At 46.4% G+C, this 18596-nt stretch overlaps 1 protein-coding gene across 2 annotated transcripts in view; it reads left to right on the forward strand.

Annotated features, from left to right (window-relative positions):
* MTHFD1 (methylenetetrahydrofolate dehydrogenase, cyclohydrolase and formyltetrahydrofolate synthetase 1) overlaps window positions 1-13506 on the forward strand; it is a 73855-nt gene extending 60349 nt beyond the window's left edge. Inside the window, exons 27-29 of one of the 2 annotated variants that reach the window (XR_014529215.1) lie at window positions 9284-9392; window positions 9689-11233; window positions 12314-13506. Coding sequence is in view for 1 of the 2 variants with exons in the window: in XM_083517449.1 (XP_083373575.1) it covers window positions 9284-9373 (90 nt within the window). In the remaining variant the exon portion in view is untranslated. Of the gene's footprint in view, window positions 1-9283; window positions 9393-9688 lie in introns of both variants that reach the window. The other variant, XM_083517449.1, reaches the window with a different exon arrangement.
* The last annotated feature ends 5090 nt before the right edge of the window (window positions 13507-18596 follow it).

Below are 18596 nucleotides of genomic sequence, written 5' to 3' on the forward strand. Positions count from 1 at the left end.
GAAAGCTTTGTTGTGTGGATTAAGTCGGAACGGGTAGCAAACATGCAGAGCTGCCTTCGACCTTTTGCCTATGTAGCCCAGCGCAGCCTTGACCAACCCTGGGTTCGCAAATGCCGTTGGACTACAAATCCCATCATCCCCGGCCAGCATGGCCAGAGATGATGGAGGTTGTGGTCCAGCAGCATCCGGGGACCCAAAGTTGAGGAAAGCTGGACTGGCGAAATGCTGTTTCCAGATGAAAAAGAGGGCTGGAGGGACTGTGAATCTCTGCAGTTTGTATGCATCTCATTCTCTTGATGTTAGGCCATAAAGCGCCCCTTCTCATTTAAAAAGCCCTAAACAGCCTCAGGCCTGTATACCCCAAGGAGTGTCTCCACTCCCATCATTCTCCCCAGACACTGAGGTCTAGCTCCAAAGGCCTTCTGGCAGTTCCCTCACAGCAAGGTGAGGTTACAGGGAACCAGGCAAAAGGGCCTTCTCGGTAGTGGCGCCCGCCCTGTGGAAGGCTGTCCCATCAGATGTCAATGAGATAAGTAGCTATCTGACTTTTAGAAGACATCTGAAGGCCGCTCTGTATGTTTCATATTTTATTGTTTTTATATGTGTTGGACGCTGGGGTACAAACAAACAAACACCTGTTTTGTGTTGTGCAAGCTTACAAAGCAATTTTACTTTCAATGCTTTGTACATTAAGTCACTTTTGTTTTTTGTTTTTTTAAATCAATAAATCTCCAGCACGCTGCATTAAACCTGCAGCCCAGTTACACACTTTCCTTATCCAGATTGACCTTCAATTATTTTATGGTGAATATTGCTGATTTTGGGTGAATATTGCTGATTTGTGACCAGGAGAGAGTTGAGGGAAGGAGCTCTCTTCTAAGATATGCTTGTTAGCCCAAGAAAAAAAAAATGTTCTCTGGTATAAATAGCAAAGCACATGCTGCAGAAATGTTCGGAAGACTAAAACATTTTGTCTTGTTTTGGCATCTCCAAATTTGGACGGCTTGGCTTTTAATTGAAATCCCCCAAGCATCTTACGCAAGTCTGCCTGTAGCACTAGATTCTTGCTGTTGTTTTTCCAGGCTCTCACAAAACCATATGATATTAAAAAAAAGAAAAGACTCTCAGGAGCTGGCAGCTTAAGGTAACGCTGCTTATGTTCAGGTGGAAGACCCATAACTCATTGGCAGAAAGAGCCAGCCTTGAGGTCCTGGGTTCAGTCCTCAGGTTCAGTAGCAGGGCTTGCACAAATCCCTGCGCCTTTAGAGCCCCATTGTCAGAGTAGGCAGGGACACTACAGGTGACTGAACTTTCTTGGCCTAAGGGACACATCATCCTTGCAGTTCCTCTGGGAGGGGCAGGAACGCTGAACACGAGCGCTTGGCGATACCTGTTTTTCAGCACTGTAATATATCACCAGCTAAACATAGCAATATGGGTTAAGAACTTAATTCGTTCTGGAGGTCTGTTCTTAACCTGAAACGAATAACAACAACAATAATAATAATTTATTATTTATACCCTGCCCATCTGGCCGGGCCTCCCCAGCTACTCTGGTCGGCTTCCAACACAATATTAAAATACAGTAATGCATCAAACATTAAAAGCTTCCCTAAACAGGGCTGCCTTCAGATGGTAGCTGTTGTTCTCTTTGACATCTGGTGGGAGGGCGTTCCACAGGGCGGGTGCCACTACTGAGAAGGCCCTCTGCCTGGTTCCCTGTAACTTGGCTTCTCGCAGCGAGGGACCCGCCAGAAGGCCCTTGGTGCTGGACCTCAGTGTCCGGGTAGAACGATGGGGGTGGAGGCGCTCCTTCAGATATACTGGATCGGGGCCGTTCCTAACCTGAGGTACCACTTTAGCTAATGGGGGCTCGCACCACCGCCGCGCGATTTCTGTTCCCATCCTGAAGCAAAGTTCTTAACCCGAGGTACTATTTCTGGGTTAGCGGAGTCTGTAACCTGAAGCATCTGTAACCCAAGGTAACACTTTATACTGATACATCACAATGTCTGAAATAAGGATGGAGCTATGTAGAGGCATTAGCTGGCTTCATGGTTTTTCCTGCATCACGATTTTTGCCAGCACCTGCACTTGTGATTCACTGGAGGCAATGGAAAGCTGAGCAGGCAGAGAGAAGCCTTGGCTGGCTTCGCGGTTTTTCCCACATTGTGATTTTTGCAAAGTACACACACACACACACACACACACACACACACACACCATGATTCACAATATATCGCCAGGTCAAAAATTATGAAACTGATATCGCAATATGGACTTCAAACCAGTTTTGGACAATATATCACCCAGCCCTACTGTAGGCGGGATTACCCCTGGCAAGATGTCATGGACTGGCTGGTTGCAGAGGAGTGGTGGGAGGAACCAGCCGGGGAACCCCCAAGGGAAGAAGGCTTAGAGCCTGGGAATTGGTGGTGGGACAACGATGAGTGGTCAGAGGGAGAAGAGGGAGCAGACTGGGAGGAGGAGGAGGTGTTGGAAACTGAAGAGGTAACAGGGCTTAGTGAGCAGGAAGAGTCTGGGGCAGAGAGCAGTGCAGACTCTGAGGCTGAAGCAGAGGCTGGAGGGGAGGGGGACCAAAAGGCAGAGTGAAGACAGGCTGCTGAAGAATCCAGGGAGTCCCCACTTCCTGCTGCGACCAGCTCCACTCCTTCCCTAGTCTCCAAGAACGCACAGAGCAATGAAAAGAGTGGGGCAGAGATGAATTGTGTGCAGCCGCAGTTTGAGACTGTGGGGGGAGACGAGGAGCCTTAGGGGTGGGAAGATGGGGACATCCAGTCCTTGGAACTGCCTCATCGGGGCAAGACCTCCTGGAAAGCGTTGCTGAAACCACTAGGCCCGAGCTGCGGTTTGTTTCCGTCAGTAACTATTTACTTGAGTGCTTTATTGTTTTTGCTGACAACCTACGCCTGACACAAGCCACTCAAAAACCAAAGACTTATTCTGGCAGTCTTGGGAGCACCGGTTGATGTCGGCCGGAGGGGAGGGGGTGCGCGCAGGGGGTTGAATTTGGTCTTTGACTCCACCGACGTTCTCTTTCAAACTGCATCCCAGAATAAGCACACGTCAGCCAACGAGGCCATTAGCATAATCTTTATGCTTAACATTATTAAAACCCACTCGCTCAGCGCAGTGTCGTTGCTCCCGTTAACATCACTTCAAAACACTAAGATTATAAGGAGCCCTGCGGGTCGGAGCTGGTTTTGTAGCCGGGCTGGTGGAGGAAGCCTTGTATTATGGTCTGTATGGCACAAGCCTGCAGTCCCCTCCCTCCCTGACTGTTTGCAACCTCCCCAGAGAGTGCGAACACTCGTCTCTTTCTCACTTTTGTGGAAACATTCCCTGCCAGCTGTGGGAGTGGAAACAAGAGAATGGATGTATTATGCTCCCCTGTACTTCAGATCAGAGGTGCACAGCGAAGGCAGCGTTTCTTCCTTCTACCCTGTTACAACCGCCCACTCACCCTGCAAAGCTCAGGAGCAGAATAAGCACCAGAGGCCTATCAAACGCAGGATCCTGCGGCCAGCCCAAAGTCCTTGAGATGCCCCACAAGGAGAACAGAACCGCCCTAGGCCTCTCCTGTTGCAGCAGCTGGAATTCAGAAGCACCCGTGCCTCTAATCCCGCAGGGAGCAGTCATCATCCTGACTAGTAGCTACAGATATAGTCTTCTCCTCCATGAATTTATCTCAATTCCCTTCTAAAGCCTTTTTGAGCACCACATCTTGTTGTAGTAAGGAACAAGTGGACTGGGAAGATTGTGGCTGGAAGGCTATTGGTATAGATTATTTTGCTCTGGTTGAATTTATTTGGGTGTGTGGGGGATAGGAGGGTGTTTTTTTTAAAGAAGTATTTTCAGAGTTGCATCGTGTTCTCTCCATCTCCCACAGCAGAATGGGATGGTAAAAACTTGAGCTGATGGAACTTATTGCTGTGGTCTGCAAATGGGCGGTGCAATTGATTCTGTCTGTCCCCAATCTAGAGAAGATAAGGAGACTGTTAATCTTAGGGTTGTGGGTTCGAGCCTCATGATGGGCAGCGAGATTCCTCCATTGCGGGCGTTGGACTAGATGACACTCGTGGTCCCTTCCAACTCTACAATTCTATGATTCTAGTGAGCTCTGTAGTTCAACAATGTGAGGAAGTCTTTTTCTTTTTTCTGTCCTGAATTTGCCGTCACCATATGGCTTCGTTGAATGACCCTGGCCTCTAGAATTACGAAAGAGTGGGGGAAAATACATATTTCATCCACTTTTTCTACACCGTACATTACGTTATGTGCCTCTATTGTGTGTCCTGACTTTCTTTTTTCTAAAGTCCTAAATCTTGTAGTTTTTCCTCGTAATGGATTGCTGCAGTTTCCTGGTCATTTGGTTTCCCTTTTCCAGCTCTACCTTTTTAGAGGCGCAGCAGCTAGTACTGTAAACAATATTCCCTTTTTTGTAATTTTTTTATTTATATTTTTCCATTGCAATTTTTTAACATTTCATTGAATAGAACTATATATTCATAATCTTTAACTTCCCTCCCTGCCCCTTCCATTGTTCTCTTTATTTACCCATCACAACTGCATATTCTAATGACCCCATATGTTCACATTCTCTCCCTTGTAAACAGTATTCCTCATACTGTCCTGGTCTGAGACATCACTCACTATTATATATTTTTGTTGTTGCTATGGAAGGGGCAACGCAGGCCTCTTGAGCAACAGAAATGCAAAAGTGACTTCTTCTTCTTCTTCTTCTTTCCCCTCCCTGTGCCCATTAAAATATTTGTGCTATAAGAAGAGCAAGGCTGTGGGAAAGGGTGGACACTGGCTTTGAATGGACGGGTCTGAAAGTAGCAGGTGCAAAATGTAAAGGACGGCTTAAATCTCCATCTTTTCTGTCTGATTGTCAGCCCGTGGGTGTTTCTGATGGGCTTGTACCAATGTGAATAAACATCATCTCTCCCTGCTTTTTTTTTTAAAGTTCTGTTATGTAAAGTTCTTTTAAGAGAAGGGAGAAAGATCTGGACACATACTATGGAGAGAGAGAGAGAGAGAGCGCACACATGGTAGAAATTTTGTGCAAGAAAAGTCATTTTTCCAGGCTGCCCAAATCTTGTAATGCAATCCTAGGCATGTTGTTTTCAGAATTAAGTCCCAGTGTATTCAGTGGAGCTTTCTTCTGGGAAAGTGTGTTTTGAATTGCAGGCAAAGGTCGTCCCACCCACAGTGAACCGAGTTCTGCAAGCTGCTTGCTGTATAAGGCAAGGGCATCTTGAAGGTGAAGCAGGAAAAAAAAATCCTGCTTCTCTTGCTCAAGATTAAGCAACTCTTCCCGGCATGTTCTGATCGAACGGCGCTAGAGAGTTATAAATCCAAAAAGGGGGGGGGGGAATAGGAAGCCTCTTGCACAGAGAATTTGCTTCTTCCTTGTTGCCGTACCTGCTTATTTTCTTCAGCAAATGGTTAAGCCAGGCATTAAATGGCTTGGCTGGTCCGCAAGCCCTGCTACGGCCAACTCCTTTGAGCAGATTTACAGCCCTTTGTATGCTGGTCGCTGCTTATGTCTGCAGCTGCGTGAACGTCCCTAACCTCTATTAACCTGCCATGTCTGCTGCCTGCAGATGTACCCATTCAGCACTGACGCCGTAATCCCAGCCGCAAAGGCAAATGTTAAGACCTTGTAAATGGAGTTGTAGACAAGGCTCACTTATTCCGGGTGGGAAGAGCAAGTAGCTCGAAAGCTCGTGCCGTAATAAATATATTAGTTTCTAAGGCCCCATCTGATCTCCTGGCTGAATCCATACATTCCCCCAACCCTCCTCTTTGCAATCAAAGGAGGTTAACAAGACTAGCAAAAAGAAAAAGAAAAAAACATACACTATTTAGAATTCATTCCCATAATGTTCTGGGGAGCCAGATGGGAGCCATTTTCAGAGTGTAATAGGTTTGCTTTGTGGGTTGTTGGGGTTTGGTCTGGTTTTTAATCAGAAATGCTGCTTGCTAGAAATCTTCCCGTCTTTTCTTGTTTTTTAGGCACACGGGTTAATCTTTTAAAAATGTCTCTCACAGGCCCGGCTCACCTGCAGAAAGAATACCACTGATTAAGGGTTATGATCCCTTGTGTGTGAAGCGAGCCTTCTAAAGAGCTGCATAAAAATTTACCATTGCTTCAGAAGTAATCTTAGCGGGGTGGGGTGGGGGTGGAAATACGTCAGCCAATTTGTGTAGCTCTTTAAGACTCTGCTGCCTGCATGGCCCACCAGCCAGGATTAAGATATTGGAAGCGGGGGCTCATGTCTCAGCTAAACTTGGAGCTTTCTTTCGCAGTGCTGAGCAGGAAATTCTCCATCCACCTAATTGAGCTCTCTGCAAAATGGGAGAAAGTGGTGGAAATCTTTTTCTCTCTTTCTGAAAGAAAGGAAGAAAGAAAAACGAATCGGAAACGTGATTAAGGTTCATCACCTAATGCCTGGTGTGGGAAAAGTGAGGGGAGATGCTTTTCATTCTCCTGTCTTGAAACTACAAGGTCATTCCATGAAACTGCATGGTGGGCGATCAAAGCAGAAAACAGCGTCTTCCTCACACAGTAGAATTGTAGAGCTGGAAGGAACCCCGGCGGTCCTGTGTGAGTGTCTGGAGGCAGTTGGAGGATGGATGGTGGCTAACAGATTGAGGTTGAATCCTGACAAAACAGAAGTACTGTTTTGGGGGGACAGGAGGCAGGCGGGTGTGGAGGACTCCCTGGTCCTGAATGGGGTAACTGTGCCCCTGAAGGACCAAGTGCGCAGCCTGGAAGTCATTTTGGACTCACAGCTGTCCATGGAGGCGCAGGTCAATTCTGTGTCCAGGGCAGCTGTCAACCAGCTCCATCTGGTACGGCAGGCCGAGACCCTACCTGCCCGCGGAATGCCTCGCCAGAGTGGTGCATGCTCTAGTTATCTCCCGCTTGGACCACTGCAACGTGCTCTACATGGGGCTACCTTTGAAGGTGATCCAGAAACTACAACTAATCCAGAATGCAGCAGCTAGACTGCAGACTGGGAGCGGCCACCGGGACCACATAACACCAGTCCTGAGAGATCTGCATTGGCTCCCAGTACGTTTCCAAGCACAATTCGAAGTGTTGGTGCTGACCTTTAAAGCCCTAAATAGCCTCGGCCCAGTATACCTGAAGGAGCGTCTCCACTCCCATCATTCAGCCTGGACACTGAGATCCAGTGCCGAGGGCCTTCTGGCTGTTCCCTCACTGTGAGAAGTGAGGTTACCAGGAATCAGGCAGAGGGCCTTCTCGGTAGTGGCACCTGCCCTGTGGAACGCCCTCCCACCACATGTCAAAGAGAAGAAGAACTACCAGACTTTTAGACGACATCTGAAGGCAGCCCTGTTTAGGGAAGCTTTTAATGTTTGGTGCATTACTGTATTTTAATATTGTGTTGAAAGCTGCCCAGAGTGGCTGGGGAAGCCCAGCCAGATGGGCAGGGTATAAATAATGAATCATCATCATCTAGTCCAACCCCCTGCAATGCAGGAATCCTGCCCACAACCATCCCTGGGTCAGTGTATAGTTTAACTATGGAATTCGCTTCTACAAGATGTAGGTATGTAACATAAGCAGGTTGTCTGGTGGGAGGGAAATGCCAGGCTAGCTTAACCCGGCAGGTGTGTTGCTGCTGCTTTCACTGGTAGGGAGAGGTGGGAGAGCTATGAGAGAGGGAGGTTGATGCAGTGCAGGCGATCAGCTACACCTGTATGCCCATTTCATGCTGACTGCCTCTCCCTTCTGATAAGCAACAGTGACTTGCCTGCCAGGAAACGAGCTTTGTGGTTCCGCCCCACGGCATGAGCTGTTTCTAAGTGTGCAAAGTTCTAATCATGGTTGCTAGTCTTCATCACCTGTTTGGGGGCTTTCCAGGGATGATAATTAGATGATCTGTGAGATTACAGGGCACCAGGCAGGGGGCCTTCTCAGCAGTGGCACCCTCCCTGTGGAACACCCTCCCATCAGATGTCAAGGAAATAAACAACTAACGGACTTTTAGAAGACATCTGAAGGCAGCCCTGTTCAGGGAAGCCTTTAACGTCAGGACCTGCCCATAGTGGCTGTGGCAACCCAGTCAGATGGCTAGCATACCACTAATGATAATAATAATAATAATAATAATAATAATAATAATAATAATAATAATAATAATAATAATAGATTCCGGTAGGTAGCCGTGTTGGTCTGACACAGTCAACATAAAAAAATAAAAATAAATTGTCCAGTGCCACCTTAGAGACCGACTAAAATTCTTCTGGGTATAAGCTTTCGTGCACATGTACACTTCAGATACACAATAATAACAATAGTTATTAATCAGGGTTCGGATTTGAACATTAGCAACCCACAAAGACCACAGGCTCAAGATTGTAGCTGAAACGAATCTACATTTACTGGTGCTTCATTCAAAGCGTACTGTTGCCTTCTAATGACTTTGCAGCCAAACTCGAAGCAATGAGCTTTCCTCTCGTACTTTCCCAAAGAGCCCCACCCAGAACAGCAGGGGCCTGTTTGCAGCAACCAAGAGAGCAGCTGGCGTTTTGGATGGGGGGCTTTTTGTCTGGAATGCCAAAGAACTAGCAGGCAGATGGAATTAACTTTCTTAATTCCTCCCATACCTCCTTTCTGGTAGAGGCTTGAGTTAAGTTGTGGGTTAACAGACGACACAGCGATTCTTCAAACAGCTCTTGTTTATTCATAGGCCAGAACAGAGCTGAACTGAAGGGTTCAGCCAGCCTGCTTATATAGAGCTCCACTAGAACACAACAGTAACCATTTTCTGTAACTATCCAATCACTGAACGTCACTTTCAATCCCTTATTTGCATATGTGGACCTGAGTGAAACCTATCTACAGTATTCTTCTGGCCCAGGGTGAGAACTTGAGTACATAACAGCTTTGCTGGAAAGAAGATCCCAGCTTTGCTCCCCTGTCCCTTTCTCCTTGTGAAGCCACAGGGCAAATGTCAGCTGTACCAGTGGCAGTCCTGCCTGGGAAGAGAGGTGCCAAGTTTTTCAGTTGTCTAGCCAGCAGGAAGAGGGTTGAAATGCCTTTGTCTTGGTGGTCTGCTTCCTGCTGGTTAATAGGACTTTGGCTTCAAGCAACTGCTGGTCCACTGACATGACCCAGATCCAGCCAGGAAGCTCTTAATGTTCTTTGCTCCTGTTTCCAGCTCTAGTTTTGATATTTGTTCAGTTCATTACAGTTGATTTTTTCCCTTTTAATTCCTTCCAGATGAGCACAATGCCGGGACTTCCAACTAGGCCTTGTTTCTATGACATTGACCTGGACCCAGCGACTGGAGAAGTGACCGGCCTGTTCTAAAATGAACTGACAATCCAAAGTTAGTACTTCATTGCTTGATATCCTGCAGGACTCCCCCCTTGCAACTGCTGGCTTTTTCCTAGCTCTGCGCTCACGCCTGGTCCCACCATTCACTCTTCCCTGAAATAGTGTGGAAGCCTTTTTTCCATCATGCAATCCCTATTCTGCAATCCCAGGAACATGCATGCGAAAGAACTACATAGTTGTTTGACCCACATAGCTCTAGAGAGCTGCAGTTGGCCATCTATTTTCTGCATTTTTCATCATGGCTTGCGGTGCTAAGGACTAGTAACATGATTTCTTTTCTTTTTGTAGGTATCCAAGCAATGCCAGTTTGGCGAAACCTGAAGAAGGTACCTCAAGGGGACACTAGGAAGTCTTCGGAAACAAATTAACCTGCTGCATTTTTTAAAAAATAATAATAATCTGTAATACTGTATTTTTAATTAGGTTGTCTACTTTTTAGTTACTACAGGTGAAAGTCTGCATCATGTTAAAAGCAAAGAGTGATCACCAGAATTAGTCATATTCAGGAGTAGATCTATGGACTTAAATCCATTGATTTCAGGGGGCCTACTCTGGCTAATGTTGGATATCACCCAGAAACCTTTTAAAATGGGTTCAAAACGTGGTTTTAAACAGTCAGTGAAAAGCGACATGCGGTTTTAACTAGGGTAGCAAACTTATTAAAGATGTTTTAATTGATTAATCACATGAGTTTCGATCTATGCAGTATGCATATGGGGAAACAGAATATTTCTAAGCAAAAGATAGTATTTTCTTTGTTGGTAGATTGTATGTGTCGTCTTTGGCAATATCAAAGAAGCGTTCTTTTGGAAAGAGAAGCTAGAGAAGGCTTCTTTTAGAATGGTGTTTGCCTTCTGCACTTTTTATATTCACAATACTTTGTCAAAAAATATTCCCAGCTAATTGGAGGATCCTTTTTCGGGTTGGTTTTAAAAAAATGTGATCATGTAATCCTAACTGATTAATCAGTTCAAACACTGCAGCCCTAGCATCCTCTATTAGTGCCTAATGTACAAAAGTGTGTTTTTAACGTCTTAAATCTTTGATGTAATTATGAATGCTAGTACATTCCCATGGAATGGGCGCAGGCAACTCTGCACATATCCCCAAGCTGCACAGCCCGTTCTGAAATTGGCAAGGCAATGCACTGTTCAATGGCAGAAGCCTGCAGACGGTAACCCAGGTTCAATCCCTTCAGTTAAAAAGATCTCTGGAGGCACGCCTGAGAAACTCCTGTGCCCAAGACCTTGAGTTCTTGCTTCTCATCGTAGGCCGGGGTCATCCAGCCTTCCAAATGAAGGATGAACTACTACTCCCATAAACCCTGGCCCTAGGTCATTGCCGGTTGGGATTCATGAGCATTGGAGGCCAGCAAAAATCTGGAGGGCGCTGCATTCCATAGGTTGTTAGTAGACAGTGCCTGCTAGTCACGATGGTTGTATACAACCTCCAGGATCAGAGACAGCTGCTGGAAAACAACAATTGGGGAGTGCCGTCATCCACGTATCCTTCTGGAGGACTTCCCACTAAGGCATCTGGCTGGCCACTGTGGCCAAACAAACCAGCATTCTGACGGTGCAAAGGGTGCTTTGCATGGTCTGTTGTTGTTTAGTCATTTAGTTGTGTCCGACTCTTCGTGACCCCATGGACCAGAGCATGCCAGGCACTCCTGTCTTCCACTGCCTCCCGCAGTTTGGTCAAACTTATGCTGGTAGCTTCGAGAACACTGTCCAACCATCTCGTCCTCTGTCGTCCCCTTCTTCTTGTGCCCTCCATCTTTCCCAACATTAGGGTCTTTTCCAGGGAGTCTTCTCTTCTCAGGAGGTGGCCAAAGTATTGGAGCCTCAGCTTCAGGATCTGTCCTTCCAGTGAGCATTCAGGGCTGATTTCCTTCAGAATGGATAGGTTTGATCTTCTTGCAGTCCATGGGACTCTCACGAGTCTCCTCCACCATAATTCCAAAGCATCAATTCTTCAGCAATCAACCTTCTTTATGGTCCTGCTCTCACTTCCGTACATCACTACTGGGAAAACCATAGCTTTAACTATACGGACCTTTGTCAGCAAGGTGATGTCTCTGCTTTGCATGCTCACATCAGTTTAAATGGCCTTCATCTCCTGTTCGGCAGCAGTCAACTCCCCTAATGCAGGCCTGCAAAATATATGATCAGCCAGTCTGAATGTGCGGATGGGGGCCCATCAGTTAGCTTGATCAACCTCCCTTTTTATTTAGTAGTCCTTGGGAGGCAGCAAAAAAATAAAATAGAGGACAATTGACGAGCAGGTTGGTGGCATTGTGTTTGGCTCAGCGGGCGACAAGTGGTCTATTCTGAGATGTGCAGCTAGTTTAAATGATACAGGGAAGTGGGTGGATGATTGTGTTCCCTCTAGCGACAGCTCCCCACGCAGTGGAGCAGAACTGCCCATCACTTGAGCAATGCTTCCTTGAGCAGCTGCTTGGTTTACTTGCTTGCGCACACACCTGTCTTGAGTCTTATGTTTGCTTTTGTGCACCCATGAACAGAGCCTGTCTTCCTCATAGCAACTGGAGAAAGGAAAACTTCAAAGCCAAACTCTGTTTAACTTCTTCCATTTTTGCACTGCTTGGGAATTCATTTAACAAGCATCTTAGTTTTCCCGTCAGGGATTGGGACTCGGCACATGTCCAGCGCAGGCTGCAACCAAATAGGTCATCTTGTCGCTTGGATGCCAGCCAGCCATTGTAGCAAATTGCCCAGATCTCTTGGGATCCCTATGTTGCCCTCACTGGGATTTGGTTCTAAGTATACTTTTCCCTGTGGGTGCTTGCTGTCTGCACGCTGCACCTTTTAAAGTCCTGCTGTATTTTCATTTTGCATTGCTTCAAAAGCTCTGCTTGCTGTAGGGGTTGTTCCGTTCCTGGTTTCATTCCAGATCTGGAGTTTATTTACACCTACCCTAATGATTGTCAGACAACAAGGAGGGCTGGGAACGATGTGGACTTGTACGGTCAACCTTGATGGCTTTTCGGGTGATTGCAGAGGCATCTGCTGCTGTAAGACACCTTGTTTGCACAGGATGTTCCCTTACACTGGGAATGTACAAAATACCTGAATTCCTCTCCTTTGAGTCCTTTTCTGACTCTCAGTTGTGCAACTCTGACAAAAGAACTTAGGGATGATGGATGGGAGACTTTCCTTGCTCCGTCCCTCTCTCTTATTTCATAAAAGGGCAAAGTCCTTGGTTTTGCATGCAGAAAAATGTCCCAGGTTCAATGCACAGGTAAGGCTGGGGGGGGGACCCCTTTTCTGAAACCCTTAAGAGCCACTGCCAATCAACATAGACAAAGCTGAGCCAGATGGACGGGGTCTGTATTAGGCAACTTCCTATGTTCCTGTGGGTTTTTAAAAACGTATTTTTAGATTAATTTTGAATATATGAACATACAATCAGCTTCAGTTCCCCAACCCAATAACAACCCCAGCTACGTACAGTTGCATTAGTGACAATAAAGTAAAACATGGACTCGATGGCTGCCGATTTATAAAGTGCTATTTCACAGGCTCCCATGTGTCTTGGGTGGTTCATATGCTTGTTCTTTCTTTGGTGCAAATGAAATAATTCCTGCGGTTTTTATGATGGGTTTACTCCTGTTTGAAGTCCAGATCCTGACCTCCAAGAGAGACCCAAATTGGCCAGTGCTCTTTCCATCTCCGTCAGCATCGCTTAAGAGAAATTGGCGTGCAGTCCTGATTTTTCTTTTTTCCAGAATCCAAAGGCTTTGCCTTCAGTGCTCCTTGGTGGGCACCTCTTTCTATTTGTGGGGAGACTGGATCTCCCACATAAGACCTCAAGGATGGGATGTTGTTTCCTCTTGCTTTGCTTTTTTAATAGGTCCCTGGTGTTCACTGCCAAACCTTTATTTCTTTTGTGCAACATTCATGTTTCTGTTCAAGTGATCAAACAAGATGCAAAAGCTGTTTCAAATAAGGCTTCTCTCTCTCACACACACACACAGAGGAACATCCTTTTTCCTCTCCCCCAAAAGATATATTACTTCCTAATGTGAAAATGCAATTGTTGCCAGACTTGTAATTAACACAAATAAACTGCTACATCTTTGAAAAGCTCTCAGGTACTTGATGAATGTGCTGTGATTAATGTAGAGGAACTTGTTTTTAATATGAGTTCCAGAACTGTTTTGGGCAGCAGCCCTGGTTACTGGAAATGGATTATAAATGCTGCAAAATTTGCATCTGCAATGCACCAACATGGATGGGGTTAAACCGGAGTCCTGAGTCTCTGGAAAGGGGAAGGGGAAATGTTCACATATAGAAGGAAATTCTAATGCCAGACATATAGTCAACTGGATTTTGATGTATATCTGAGGTGTTTTCATTGCCTGTGTGCCATCACCCTTCGTTCAAAGAGATCGAGGGCATACTACTTCTCACTGAAACTCTTATTAAAGCCTTCAGTTTAACTTAACCCTTATACTCCTTACCTCCTCAACCCCTACTGAAAAAAAACCTGAGTTCATTTTAGATTATTCTGTAGTTTAGTGGTTGTGGATATGCTTTACAGGTAAAAGATCTCTAAACCACTGAGCCTCTTGGGCTTGCCAATCAGAAGGTCGGCGGTTTGAATCCGCACAACGGGGTAAGCTCCCGTTGCTTTGTCCCAGCTCCTGCCAACCTAGCAGTTCGAAAGCATAACCGTGCAAGTAGATAAATAGGTACTGCTACAGCGGGAAGGTAAACAGCATTTAGTCCTGCTGGCCACATGACCCAGAAAGCTGTCTGTGGACAAACACCGGCTCCCTCGGCCTGAAGTGAGATGAGCGCTGCATCCCATAGTTGCCTTTGACTGGACTTAACCGCCCAGGTTAAAAGATCTTTTTAAACGATCTCCATTTCAAACCATGGCTTCTCCAGCTAAAAAGATCAGGGTTGGAGGGGAAGGGGAAGACCTTTCTCTGAGACACTGTAGAGATACTGCCAGTCAGAGTGGCAAATACTGAGCTCTATGGACAAATAGTCTGACCTGGTGTAAGGCTGTGCTCTACATCAGGGGTGCCAAAACCTGTGGTCCTCCAGGTGTTGAATCACGGCTGCCATCATCCCTAGCAATTAGCCATCCTGGCTGAGACTTACGAGAGCAACCTCTTTAGTGTGGCAGCTTCTCCACCCCTGTTCTGCTCGCAACTGAAAGCATATTCCTTATCATTTTACTACCAATTCACTCAGTTTGTGAATGTCTTTTTGGAGCTGTTTGCAATCTCTCTTTGTTTTACTGACTGAACTGTGCAGTATCATCAGCAAACTAGGCCACCTCGCTGCTCCCAATTCTTGATGGTTTATGAACAAGTTAAAAAGCACGGGCCCCAATACCGTGCCTGGTGTTTTGTATGTGCCATAGAAGTTCACTCCATTGGTTAATTTCACCATAGGAAACAACTGTAGAAGAGAGAGCTTTTACTTGGCAAACACTAAGACGCTTACAAACTGTTGGCAGTTGCTACAATAAGTATTCACTCTCTGAGCCCAGAGAGGGTTCTTTGCTTTCAAAGTCCTTGCTGTGCCAAAGTCCACAAGGCAAGTACTAAGTTGAGATGCTTTCAGAGTCCTGCAACTTGCAGAGTTCTCCTGAGTCCAGAAGACTCGTAAGTTGTCCACCTTCTCTCAGATGAGCTCTTCTCAAAGTCTTCCACAGTTCCATAAATTTCTCCCAACAGTCTTCACAAGTCTCCACTACTTCCCAACAAAGAATACCATAACCAGAGCCCTTTACGTACCTAATGCTATGTGCTAGTTTGCCAAGCAACTCAGATAAGACAGTCACAGGATGCTTTGTTGAGTTGGAAGGGACCACGAGGATCATCTAGTCCAGGGGTCTGCAACCTTTAAGACAAAAAGAGCCACTTGGACCCGTTTCCGAAGGAAAAAAAACACTGGGAGCCGCAAAACCATTGCAACATTTAAAACAAATATATCTCTGGAGCCGCGATCTGACAGCGGGCGGGAAGGTGACGTCGGGACGGTGCGTGACTAACGCACGCACCGCCCCCATGCAATGTCACAGCCAGTACAGCGCCCGCCACAGTGGGGAGTGTCGGGGCGCACAATGCACCTCCTCCCCTCGCTAGTATCCGCCCTGGAGCCGCGGCAAAGGTGTAAAAGAGCCACATGCGGCTCCGGAGCCGCATGTTGCAGACCCCTGATCTAGTCCAACCCCTGGCAATGCAGGGATATTTTGCCCAACATGGGGCTCAAACCCCCAGCCCTGAGATTTAAGAGTCTCGTGCTCTACCTACTGAGCTATTCCCTACCCATGTCAAGTGCACACCCACCCAGGCTGGCTTCTATGCAGTGTGTTATGTGGACGTAGAATGCAGAAAGGGGCCATAGCTCAGGGCCAGAGCAACTGCTTTACACACACAAAGTCCCAGATTCAATCCCAAGTATCTCCAGTTAGGTCTGGAGTGGGAACATCCCATGCTTGAAGTCCTGGCGTGCGACTGGCAGGCAGTGTTGACACTACTAAGCTAGGAGGACCGGTGATCAGTATAAGGCAGCTTCTGGTGCTCCTAAGTTCTGTAGTGGTGACAAACCAAAAATTTCTGGAGTTGCTTTCACAAGGGAGGAGCCCCTGTATAGGCGAAAGGCTTGCTATATATAGCCTAGCTATTGGGACGCGGGTGGCGCTGTGGGTTAAAGTTCGAAAGCACGTCAAAGTGCAAGTAGATGAATAGGTACCGCTCCAGTGGGAAGGTAAATGGCGTTTCCGTGCGCTGCTCTGGTTCTCCAGAAGCAGCTTAGTCATGCTGGCCACATGGCCCGGAAGCTGTACGCTGGCTCCCTTTGCCAGTAAACCGAGATGAGCGCCGCAACCCAGAGTCGGTCACAACTGGACCTATTGGGAAGAAGGAAATTCATGCAACAATTAGTTTATTGTTTATTGTCTTACCTGTAAAGAGCTTTGAAGCTTAAGATGTTTCATGTTCCCTTTAAACCCCCCCACCCCCATTTTTAAGCATTGTGTTCAAGCAATGACAGCTGATAGGGGTCTCCAAGGCAAAAGGAACCAACTGTTTTGGTGTCCTCCTAAGGTAGTTATCCTGCATGCAGTGTGCTGTACCCTGAGAGACTGGCAACTGGTGTGCTATGAGGAATAAATCACAAAAGACTCCAGCGCCCGGCCACCAAGGAGGCTGTTGCACGCCGTTGTGATTTATTGCTGTCCCTTTGCCTGCTTCCATTCATTCTTTACTCACAGCGAAGCCATAAGCTCATCCATCTTCTACAGCTCTGTGCTGGAAATTATCTGAACGGGCGCTCTCTGGGCGCCGAGATTGCAGCAGAAGTCCCTCTCGTCCAGCATGTTGTCTCTGCATAAATCACTATTAGAGCACCGCCTTCCAAAGAGCGTTGCATAGCCAGAACAAAAGGGTCGTTAGCAGAGGGGCTGTAGAGGTTGTGCTATGCAAGATCAGGCAGCAGGTGCTGGGAAAGACCCCACAGAGCTGCGGCCAGCCAGAATAGATTGTACTGGGCTAGATCAATAGTTTGAACTGGTAGAAGGCCACTTCTTCTGTTTTCATGTCCCTATGTGGGAAGGTAGTTCTTCTTGCACAACCCAGCAGGTGTTTTTTGGGGAGGATCATAGAGTTGGAAGAGACCCTGAGGTTCATCTAGTCCAGCCTCCTGCAGTGCAGGAATCTGCAGCTGTCCCATACGGGGATTGAAACTGCAACCTTGGCATTATTAGCACCATGCTCTAACCAACTGAGCTGTAAGGTGGTGTAAGAAAAGTGAAGAGTACCTCTCAATTTCTTCTTCTTCTTCTTTGAAAAATGGTGTACTACCCATTGGGAGTGCTGAGCTGAATCCTAGAACAATAGGATCCAGAATGCAGCAGTCCGATTGGTCCGCAGGAGCCACCCAATCCAGTTCCAGGTGGAAGTGAATCAGTGACCTGATTGGCCTGCAGGAGCAGCCAATTAGCCTTCTGGAGGAGGTGAATCCGCAACCTGATTGGCCTACAGGAGCAGCCCGGAATTAGCCAATCACACGGGGCCCATTGTGTAAATAATGCATATATAGCTAGACGTTTTGGGGAAAGATTCATTCATTGCTACTATGAGCTGAATAAAGAGCATGAAATTCAAACTCAACTCCGAGTATATTTCAGGGGGAAAGTGTCCTAAGTTTTAGAGGATGCAACAGGTAGAAAAATAAGTGGTCCGCCATGACCGGCAGCTATTCTCAAGTGGTCCACGTGGGGGAAAGAGTATGGGAACCAGTAATCTAGGGTGCATTCACAATTAAACATTTCCACCCCTCCCGTTACTTAACCAAGGCTCTCTGCCATTCTGTGGGTCTGTACTGAGAATTGCTAAACTGGAATCTCCATTCAGCCACAAACTTGGAATTGAAGAATAATGGCAGAGAGATTACTCTACCAACTGCACACATACAAATTTGTCTTAAGCCGTGGGTCTCGAGTTTCGAGAAGGGTCCCTTGGCAAGACACAAGACACCTTGGAGAAAGGGAGTGCAAATTTCCAGGAAGGAAGAGCTTCCAGAGGGAGGCATTTTCAAGACAAACTCTCTTTGCGGCATCATTTAACTCTGCAATCAGACAAAACGCTCCGTTAGCCAAACTAGCTGCAGATGAGCAGATAGGGAGATAGGACTCATCTCTCAGGCCAGCTCATCCGTTGCAAAGGATTTAACTCTTATTAGGACATTAATCCATATTATCTTTACAAGGCCAAGCAAAATATTACAAGATGCTGTGCAAGCTTTCAAGTTCTCCATAACTCTTATTCGGGTTTGCTGGTAAACAAGTGGAGAGGAGGGTAAGGAACTTGCTATTGCTAAGTTCTGGAGATCTGTAAGCACAGATTTATTAGCAGTTGGGTTTACATTGCTTGGGAACCAAAGTCTTATGGAAAAATCGACTGACAAAGCAGCAATGAAAATTCAGGTAGGTTTTCTGCAGCTTGCTCCAGTTTTACATCATACACACATAAAAAAGCAAGATCAGCAGGGACCACCTGCTTCTTCTGAGAAAATGGAAATACACTTTTTCTGAAAAAGGGAAATTGTTTCTATTATACCGACTAATTTGTTTGACAAGATGCTGCACTCTTTGAGGGGCATTCTGTTTGTTATATCTCTCTGTGTATAATTTATTAATTTATTATAATTATTAT

This window comes from Podarcis liolepis (assembly GCF_965112155.1).
Source record: "Podarcis liolepis genome assembly, chromosome: 1".
Lineage (NCBI taxonomy): Eukaryota > Metazoa > Chordata > Lepidosauria > Squamata > Lacertidae > Podarcis > Podarcis liolepis.